At 42.3% G+C, this 10969-nt stretch overlaps 2 protein-coding genes across 2 annotated transcripts in view; both read right to left on the bottom strand.

The window, feature by feature from the left end:
* LOC109838570 (COBRA-like protein 7) overlaps positions 1-2338 on the bottom strand; it is a 9840-nt gene extending 7502 nt beyond the window's left edge. The window contains exons 1-2 of the mRNA XM_020407007.1: positions 2200-2338; positions 363-442 (exon numbers count right to left, since the gene is read on the bottom strand). Coding sequence (XP_020262596.1) covers positions 363-442; positions 2200-2338 — 219 coding nt within the window. The remainder of the gene's footprint in view (positions 1-362; positions 443-2199) is intronic.
* Positions 2120-10969, bottom strand: part of LOC109837291 (sulfite oxidase) — a 21026-nt gene continuing 12176 nt past the window's right edge. The window contains exon 12 of the mRNA XM_020405472.1: positions 2120-2623. Within this exon, the coding sequence (XP_020261061.1) occupies positions 2495-2623 (129 nt within the window). The 3' untranslated portion in view covers positions 2120-2494. The remainder of the gene's footprint in view (positions 2624-10969) is intronic.

The following is a 10969-nucleotide window of genomic DNA, read 5'->3' as shown; positions in this document are numbered from 1 at the left end:
GAAGGCTGAAATCAACAAAATAAATAGCCGGAAACAAGTTGCTAGCAAAAAACATTGCCTGAAGCAGAAGCACATCTCTCAGTAAGAATGACGTTTCTGGATTCATGAACGAAGCTACATAAAGACATCGTTAAAAAATAAACAAATGAAAGGAAATCCATGCGATTCGGAGTTTAGAATTCAGTGTCATTTGTGATCAAGGCATGATCAGAGCCCAACTCCTCCACAAATATTCGCCTTCGTATAACAGAGTCACACAGAGCAGGTTCAGTGAAAAATGTACAGCATATATGCAAGATTTAAAAAATCGGAAATAACTAATTAATTAATTAGATATTCTCATGAAAAAAATTATAACGCACCGTGTATCCATCGTCACGAATCTCTTGGAAATCCCACTTGATCGTAATATTGCCATAAGGATCACTCGAGTCATAAGCATCTGTTTAACGTTCAGAAAAATTAACACAATTTAATATTAACTAAAAAATAATTAAGGCACGAACAAAAAGAAACTGCCCAAATTACCTGCCAGAGATACGGAGAGATAGAAAACAAAGCATGAAGCAATGCCATGCGGCAGTCTCCAGAGCTCATATTTTCATTTCTCATAAAAAATATAATAAAAAAAAGGAGAGGGTATTAAAATAGCGGAGAAAAGAGTTATGAGATTTGCAAAAATAGCAATAATTATCCTGTAATATATATATATATATATATATATATATATTTGCAATGAAAACCGCAGTAATTAATGGGCAAGGTAGCTGATATGGAAGGATCCAATGAATGAATGTGGCAAAAGAAATTCTAGAAAAAGAAGAAGAGAAAATATACCTGGCAATCTTTTTCTTTCTCTTCCCGTTTTTGGAGGGAAAGCCGGCCACGGAGGCAAGCCACGTAAGCATGGAGCCCACAGAGATAGAAGGAGAAGGCGACTCCTTCAAACGGAAATTGTGAAGGTGCAGTCTATTTCTTCCTGAAAATTTTTATCCCATCTAAGTAATTGACCTATTCTTTTGTTGCTTCTTGTTAAATTTGAATTCTTATTTGTGCATTAAAAGTCTTTTTTTTCTTTTTTTTTCTTTTTTAAATAATCTCTGCTTTACATATACCGCAGCATGAGTGAAGGTAAACTTTAGCTTCCTATAAATCTTCAACTTGAACCTCGGATTAAATATTACATTATAAAGTGCAGCACATGTTAAATGCAGAAAATGCTGACATATTTGTCATCTGCATTTTTATTGCATGGAACATATTTTCAAATTCAAAAGTTAAATGTTTTTATTAGTTGGAAAAGTTAATTAGATTTGCATTCTCTTGTAGTAAGAGATATACCATCATTGCAAATCAAATGTTTGTTTTTCTCAAATGTAAAAATGATCTATGTATTCTGATTTGAAATTAAACTAACACGATAATGTGACTTGATACGAATAAAGGACTCGCAATATTTTTGCAGTCAAATTGACTTGTTTATTTTTTTAAACAAAATGCAAATCTAGTTATTATTTCCAATTAATTTATTGCTAATTGAACGTTGAAAATAAAAATTTAACTGCAACATTTGTTAGTGTTAACCAAACATCCCCTAGACGAATAGTTTAGCCTTTTGTATCCTTTTACGTCATTGAATAAAAGAAGAAAGCATTTATCAAAAATAATAATAATAATAATGATGATGAGGATAGGAAAATGATAACTACTTGTGCTGTTTTTGCAAGGAAAATGATAACTATGCTACTCTTTTCTATACTAGATATTTTAGTCGGTATGCGATTTTAGAGAGAGTTAAAAAGAGGACAGACCCAACACTTTTCTGTGTACTAGTGTAGCAGTAGCGGAGTAGTCACAGCTCTTTTGGCAATTAGAGTTGCATGCACAAAACTATCTATAGGGGGAAGAAAAGGCATTTATAAGACAATTGTTCCTATACTCCGCAGGAAAGCTAGAAGGATTTCACTATTATAATGAACAAATTGTGGACCTCGTAGTTTTTTGTTGCAGCTCCCTGGTGTTGCAGCTCCCTGGGGAGAGAAAAACTATGGTCGTCCTCAATATCACACCATCCTAACTCTTTAGGTACAAACGAGTAATCATTGGGTGCTCTAAAACGGAAAGTAAACTACTGCATTTGAACATGCAACTTGGTCACAGAATGCAACAATATCAATCCCGATATCACGACTATCTGACACTTCACAGCCTTGCCGACGCTCACAAGCATCAAAGCGAAATTTTGAGACATTAACCTACACGCGATGCAGATTTTGCTATTATTTGCACAAGGTGAAAAGCCAATAGTCACGGTCCATTCCAACAAAACAAGATCCATACCGCTACTACTTATTAGAGCGCCTATGTGTAATACACAGATAAAAAGGCATCTAGTGCATAACCCTATCCACTGGATATAGATTTTCAAGTAAGAAATTATGCAGCATCAAGCACGAATAAACTCTCGGTTTATCTTCAGTCTCGACTCCTTAATTCACAGATTTGACTTGGTTAATCGTGAAGCTTTTCTCACATGAACCCGGTGCCACGATGTGTTGAGAATACCTCTCAGATTCCATATGTCCTCCACATTCTCAGGTTGAACATTTGCTGCTGTGTCAACCTGCTCCAGAAGCAACAGCAAAACAAATTTTAACTATTGTGAATTGTAAGAGCAAAGAACAGACAAAATTACCTTATCGAGATATTTCAGAAGACTACATCCTGTATTAGTGGTTATTTAAGCCAATGTAACATGCTCCGTGTCAGCCTACCAACTTTGGAAATCAAAGTTCGGTGACCACTTTGTTTGAAATTTGGAAAAAGGATGTGAGTCCCGCTAGTTAATAATTATTATTAGTGACGGGTCCTACTAATAATATTTTATTAGTGCATAGTATTTTCCAAACACTATAAATAGGACACTAAACTCTTAAGGAAAACTCATCCCGAAAACTCCTCCTCTCATAAAAGAGTAAGAGAGAAAACACAGAGAGAGATTGTAAGAGTTCTTAGAGTGTATCTGATCAAAAGGGTGTTCTCTTTCATCTATTCTTTTGGGATATAGAAGAATTTTGCGTCGTCGTTGTACCGTGGAGTAGCTCCGAAGGAGTGAACCACATATATCTGTGAGTACTGTGATTGATTTTTGTGCCTTTATTCTGTGTATCACGTTTCCGTTCGAGGCGTTATTGTTGGTGTGTACCCTAACTGGTATCAGAGCCTAACTTAGTATATATATTTGCTTATCGTATGCTCTGTGGCTGCCATGAAAAGTGGATCCTCTACATCAGAAAATAAGTTAGATTATTATTTACTCTTTTAAGACACTAGGCACTATTCACGAATACGATATTATTCACCAGTACAGTACTATTTACAATTATTATTACTATTCACAAATAAGGTTCGGGAAAGATGTAATCTTTCACCATGGGATCTACAGTTGAAGACAACAGGCTTCGAATTAAAAAATTCGGTGATCAAAATTTTAGGTATTGGAGGATGCAAATAGAAGACTATTTATACTAGAAAGATCTCTTCCTACCCCTCCAAGGAGAGACGGGGAAACCTGAGAAAATGGACAACGATAAGTGGAAGGTGCTCGATCGTAAAGCACTTGTCATCATCAGGCTCAACCTTCACCAGCATGTAACTTACAATGTCTCGCATGCGACCACCACCAAGAAGTTGATGAAGGCTTTGGAGGCGCTGTATAAGAAGCCGTTTGATTCAAATAAGGTGTATCTGATGAAGAAGCTAATCAATCTAAAAATACAGCAGGGAGCTCGCATAGCGGACTTCTTGAACGAATTTCAAGCTGTGGTGCAATAGCTTGCTGCAGTAGATCTCAAATTCGATAATGAGATCCAAGCTCTTCTGCTACTTTCTTGTCTACTAGATTCGTGGGAGAATATGGTGATGACGGTGAGCAACGCCATTGGCAATGACAAGATGAAGCTCGACTCGGTAATTGGAGCAATTTTGGATGGAAAATATCGCCGCAAAGTCTCAGGAGCTGAGACATCTAGTAATGATAGTGCTCTGCATGTCGAGGCACGAGGGCATGTGCAGAAGAAGGGAAGGGGACAAAGGTAAGTCTAAAGGGCCGAACCCGAATGGTTACGGTGAAGGGAAGTGCTTCAGATGCGGAAAGAAGGGTCACTTTGCACGGGACTGCAGAGTTTCTGTTCCAGCATCAGTAAGGGATGATCGGGCTCACGGTGCAGCCAATCTCATGCACGAGACGAATTTAAATGCGCTTCTCCTATCCCTAGAAGACAAAAGTGATGCGTGAGTCATCGACTCTGGCGCATCTTTCCATGCAACCTCACAACAAAAGCTGCTTTCATCGTTCGTGAAGAATGACTTGGGAACAGTCTATCTTGGCGACGATCAATCTTGCAAGGTTTCCGGGAAGGGAAATTGTACCCTCAAGATGGAAGGGACCACCTTGACGCTGAATGATGTTCGGCATGTATCGGACCTCAGGCGAAATCTTATATCAGTCGGGCAACTGACTGACTCCGGTTACAGAGCATCATTCAAGCAGAGAAGCTGGAAGGTGTCCAAGGGTGCCCTAGTGGCTAATGGTGGCACACGGCAAACGCGAGGGGTCTCTCTACATCGTCAACGGGAAGATCGAACACTTGCTTGCTGCAGGACAAGCATTATCATCATCATCCGTCGACTGCATGACTTGGCATCAACGACTTGGCCACATGAGCGAGAAGGGGATGCAGATTATGGCCGTGGGAGAGAGGCTTCCGGGTCTGAACAAGATCGATCTGACTTTCTGTGAGGACTGCATCCTAGGCAAACAAAAGAATGTGAGCTTCAACAAGACCAGACTGGCTCTAAAACTGTAAAAATTGGAGTTGATACACACCAACATGTGGGGACCTGCGCAAGTCCCATTTGTTGAAAATTCTCTTTACTTTGTCACTTTTATTGATGATGCTACTAGAAAATTATGGGTGTTTTTCTTGAAGCACAAGTCAGATGTTTTCATCGTCGTCAAGAAGTGACTTGCCTGTATGAAGAACGAAACATGCAATAAGCTGAAATGCCTAAAGTCTAATAATGGAGGCGAGTATTGTAACCAGGAGTTTGAGAACTTATGCTCGTCCCATGGGATTAGGAGACTGAAGACCGTCCTAGGCACACCTCAGCACAACGGAGTGGCAGAGCGTATGAATCGCACTATCTTGGAGCGCGCCAGAAGTTGAGGATCCACTCCTGATTGCCCAAGAGTTTTTGGACCGAAGCTATCAATACTGCTGCATACTTGATCAACCACGGGCCATCCGCGGCTCTCAGTTATGGGATACCTGAAGAGTCTTGGTTCAGAAAGAAGCTGAAACTAGAGCACTTACGAGTATTTGGTTGTGACGCCTATGTCATGACCAATCCTGCAGACCGATCAAAACTTGATCTGAAGTAAAAAAAAACTCTTTCATCGACTATGGAAGAGATGAGTATGGGTACCGTTTCTGGGATCATGATGCGCGCAAGGTGGTGCGTAGTCGTGACGTCGTGTTCCATGAGAATGCGGTGTACAAGAAAAAAGAGGTGAGTGGGGGTCAACTATCTTCCCCTCTTTTCTCAGATATTGCTGATAGTGAGGACGGTGGTGAAATACCTATCAGCATAGAAGACGGAGACCAAAAGAACGTGTCGGATGTACAGCAACAGGATCTAACAGAGTTGCCGATCGCAATTCGCAAAGCTCCAAGAAATCCAAGGGTGCCAGAGAGGTACCGTTCCACCATGAATTATCTTCTCCTGACTGATAATAGTGAGCCAAAAAGCTATGAGGAGGTACAACAAATCGATAAAGCTCGGGGCGAGTGGGAGTCTGCCATGGAGGAAGAAATAAAGTCCTTGATGAAGAATGAGACTTGGGAGCTCGTAAAGCTTCCAAGAGGGAGAAAAGCTTTTCACAATCGGTGGATTTATCGGGTCAAGGATGAAGCTGATGGACGGAGATGCTACAAGACGAGGCTTGTAGTGAAGGGCTATGAGCAGAAAGCAAGGATAGACTATTCTGACGTTTTCGCTTCCGTCGTCAAGTTGATCATGATCCGGACTGTGCTGAGCATTATGACAGTTCGAGATCTCCATCTAGAGCGGATGGATGTGAAGACGACATTCCTTCATGGAGATTTAAAGGAAGAGATCTATATGCATCAACCAGTGGGCTTCGAGGAACGAGACATGAAGGGCCTCGTGTGTCGCCTGCGCAAGAGCTTGTATGGCCTGAAGCAAGCTCCGCGACAGTGGTACATGAAGTTTGAGAACTTTACGGAGAAGAACGGTTTTCTCAAATGTGACACAGACCACTGTTGTTTCATCAAGAGATATAGCGAATCTTATGTGATACTCTTGATTTATGTTGATAACATGTTGATTGCAGGGCCCGACTTAGCCCGCATTGAAGAACTTAAGAGGCGTCTCTCAGAGTGCTTCGAGATGAAGGATTTGGGTCCAGCAAACCAGATTCTGGGGATGAGGATCATCAAAGACAAATCAGCACGGAGGCTGAGGTTGTCTCAGAAGGCCTAAATTTAGAAGATTTTTAAAAAGTTCGGCATGGAGAAAACTAAACCAGTGGGCTCGCCGTTTGCAAACCATTTCAAGCTATCGAAGACCCAAGCACCAGAGACTGCTGAAGAGCATGAGTTCATGACCAACATACAATACGCATTTACCGTCGAAAGTTTGATGTATGCGATGGTGTGTATAAGATCAGATATTGCACATGGAGTAGGAGTTGTGAGCCGCTTCATGAGCAATCTGGGGAAACAACACTGGGGTGCGGTCAAGTGGCTTCTACGCTACTTGAGATGTTCGTCTGACTGAGTATGACAGGACAGATTTACAGCTAGAGGGCTTTTGTGATGCAGACTACGCAGGAGACATAGACTCAAGAAGGATCACGAGCGGCTACATCTTCATCTTGGTGGTGGAGCGATAAGTTGGAGATCTAAGTTACAGGATAATGTGGCTTTGTCGACAACCGAAGGCTGAGTACGTGTCTGCAGCAGAGACAGCAAAGAAGTTGCTATGGTTGAAGGCTTTTCTTCTCGAGCTTGGAGTAAGCTTTGAGAAATACTTCATCCACTGCGACAGTCAGAGTGTCGTTCACTTGTCAGAGAACGACGTATTCCACGCTCGGACCAAGCATGTTGACGTGAAGCACCATGCCATACGAAGATGGCAAAGCAGGAATGACGAGGTGGAATCACTTCATGTACCATTGTCGCGGAGCTTGCTTCAGGTCATACAAGCTCTTGCGCAGGCGACACACGAGATCCTTCATGTCTCGTTCCTCGAAGCCCAATGGTTGATGCATATAGATCTCTTCCTCCAAATCTCCATGAAGGAATGTCGTCTTCACATCCATCCGCTCTAGATGGAGATCTCGAACTGCCACAATGCTCAGCACAGTCCGGATCGTGATCAACTTGACGACGGAAGCGAAAACGTCAGAATAATCTATCCCTGCTTTCTGCTCATAGCCCTTTACTACAAGCCTCGTCTTGTAGCATCTCCGTCCATCAGCTTCATCCTTGACCCGATAAATCCACCGATTGTGAAGAGCCTTTCTCCCTCTTAGAAGCTTTACGAGCTCCCAAGTCTCATTCTTCATCAAGGACTTCATTTCTTCCTCCATGGCAGACTCCCACTCGCCTCGAGCTTTGTCGGTCTGTTGTACCTCCTCATAGCTTTTTGGCTCACCATTATCAGTCAGGAGAAGATAATTCATGGTGGAACGGTACCTCTCTAGCACCCTTGGATTTCTTTGAGCTTTGCGAATTGCGATCGGCAAATCTGTTAGATCCTGTTACTGTACATCCGACACGTTCTCTTGATCTCCGTCTTCTATGCTGATAGGTATTTCACCGCCGTCCTCACTGTCAGCAATATCTGAGAAAAGAGGGGGAGATAGTTGACCCCTCTCACCTCTTTTTTCTTGTACACCGCATTCTCATGGAACACGACGTTACGACTACGCACCACCTTACGCGCATCGTGATCCCAGAAACGGTACCCATACTCATCTCCTCCATAGTTGATGAAAGAGAGTTTTTTTGACTTCGGATCAAGTTTTGATCGGTCTGCAGGATTAGTCATGACATAGGCGTCACAACCAAATACTCGTAAGTGCTCTAGTTTCAGCTTCTTTCCGAACCAAGACTCTTCAGGTATCCCATAACTGAGAGCCGCGGATGGCCCGCGGTTGATCAAGTATACAGCAGTATTGACAGCTTCGGTCCAAAAACCCTTTGGCAATCAGGAGTGGATCCTCAACTTCTGGCGCGCTCCAAGATAGTACGATTCATACGCTCTGCCACTCTGTTGTGCTGAGGTATGCCTGGGACGATCTTCATCCGTTGTGCTGAGGTGTGCCTGGGACGGTCTTCAGTCTCCTAATCCCATGGGACGAGTTGAAGTTCTCAAACTCCTGGCTACAATACTCGCCTCCATTATTAGACTTTAGGCACTTCAGCTTATTGCATGTTTTGTTCTTCATACAGGCAAGCCACTTCTTAAAGGCGATAAAAACATCTGACTTGTTCTTCAAGAAAAACACCTATAATTTTCTAGTAGCATCATCAATAAAAGTGATAAAGTAAAGAGAATTTTCAACAAATGGGACTTGCGCAGGTCCCACACGTCAGTGTGTATTAACTCTAATTTCTACAGTTTTAGAGCCAGTCCGGTCTTGTTGAAGCTCACATTCTTTTGTTTGCCTAGGATGCGGTCCTCACAGAAAATCAGATCGATCTTGTTCAGACCCGGAAACCTCTCTCCCGCGGCCATAATCTGCATCCCCTTCTCGCTCATGTGGCCAAGTCGTTGATGCCAAGTCATGCAGTCGACGGCTGATGATGATAATGCTTGTCCTGCAGCAAGCAAGCGGTCGATCTTCCCGTTGACGATGTAGAGAGACCCCTCGCGTTTGCCGTGTGCCACCACTAGGGCACCCTTGGACACCTTCCAGCTTCTCTGCTCGAATGATGCTCTGTAACCGGAGTCAGTCAGTTGCCCGACTGATATAAGATTTCGCCTGAGATCCGATACATGCCGAACATCATTCAGCGTCAAGGTGGTCCTGCCTTCCATCTTGAGGGTACAATTTCCCTTCCCGAAAACCTTGCAAGATTGATCGTCATCAAGATAGACTGTCCCTAAGTCCTTCACGAACGATGAAAGCAGTTTTTGTTGTGAGGTTGCATGGAAAGATGCGCCAGAGTCGATGACCCACGCATCACTTTTGTCTTCTCGGGATAGGAAAACATTTAAATTCGTCTCGTGCATGAGATTGGCTGCACCGTCAGCCCGATCATCCCCTGCTGATGCTGGAACAGAAACTCTACAGTCCCGTGTAAAATGACTCTTCTTTTCGCATTTGAAGCATTTCCCTTCACCGTAACCATTCGGGTTCGGTCCTTTAGACTTCCCTTCGTCCTCGTCCCTTCTTCTGCGCACGCCCTCGTGCCTCGACATGCAGAGCACTCTCATTACTAGAGGCCTCAGCTTCTGAGACTTCGCGACGAGATTCTTCATCCAAAATTGCTCTAATTACCGATTCGAGCTTCATCTTGTCATTGCCATTGGCGTTGCTCACCGCCATCACTATATTCTCCCACGAATCTGGTAGACAAGACAGTAGCAGAAAAACTTGGATCTCATTATCGAATTTGAGATCTACTGCAGCAAGCTATTGCACCACAGCTTAAAATTCGTTTAAGAAGTTCGCCACGCAAGCTCCCTGCTGCATTTTTAGATTGAATAGCTTCTTCATCAGGTACACCTTATTTGAAACAGACGGTTTCTCATACAGCGTCTCCAAAACCTCCATTAACTTCTTGGTGGTGGTCGCATGTGAGACATTGTAAATCACATGTTGGTGAAGGTTGAGGCTGATGGTGGCAAGTGCTTTACGATCGAGCACCTTTTACTTATCGTCATCCATTTTCTCAGGTTTTCCAGCCTCTCCTTGGAGGGGTAGGAAGAGATCCTTCTGGTACAAATAGTTTCTATTTGCATTCTCCAATACCTAAAATTTTGACCGCCGAATTTCTCAATTCGAAGCCTGTTGTCTTCAATTGTAGATCCCATGGCGAAAGATTACGTCTTTCCCAAACCGTATTTGTGAATAGTAATAACACTTGTAAATAGTACCGTACTAGTGAATAGTATCGTATTCGTGAATAGTGCCCAGTGCCTTAAAAGAATAAATAATAATCTAACTTATTTTCTGATGTGGAGGATCCACTTTTAGTGGCAGCCATAGAACATACGATAAGCAGATATATATACTCTAAGTCAGGCTCTGATACCAGTTGTTAGGGTACACACCGACAATAACGCCTCGAACGGAAACGTAATACACAGAATAAAGGCACAAAAATCAATCACAGTACTCACAGATATACGTGGTTCGCTCCTTCGGAGCTACTCCACGGTGCAACGATGATGCGAAATTCTTTTATATCCCAAAAGAATAGATGAAAGAGAACACTCTCTTGATCATATACACTCCAAGAACTCTCACAATCTCTCTCTGTATTTTCTCTCTTACTTTTCTATGAGAGGAGTTGTTTCTAGGATGAGTTTTCCTTAAGAGTTTAGGGCCCTATTTATAGTGTTTGAAAAATACTATGCACTAATAAAATATTATTAGTGGGACCCGCCACTAATAATTATTAACTAGTGGGACCTGCATCCTTTTTTCCAAATTTCAAACAAAGTGGCCACCGAACTTTGATTTTCAAAGTTGGTCTCCATTCCTATCAAATTTATGCATGGACATTGGAATGACCCAAATATGGTCAATATTATCATTAATTGGCTAGTTGAAATTGCAAAAATAGAAGCACTATGCCGGTAAAGTGACTGAAGGGACGCCCATTTACATATAGATACATATGCATATACAACTACAAAGAGGGAGGGTTTT

This window comes from Asparagus officinalis, chromosome 4 (assembly GCF_001876935.1).
Source record: "Asparagus officinalis chromosome 4, Aspof.V1, whole genome shotgun sequence".
Classification (NCBI taxonomy): Eukaryota; Viridiplantae; Streptophyta; class Magnoliopsida; order Asparagales; family Asparagaceae; genus Asparagus; species Asparagus officinalis.
The sequence above is the reverse complement of the archived record's forward strand: the minus strand, read 5'-3'. Positions and strand labels throughout refer to the sequence as shown.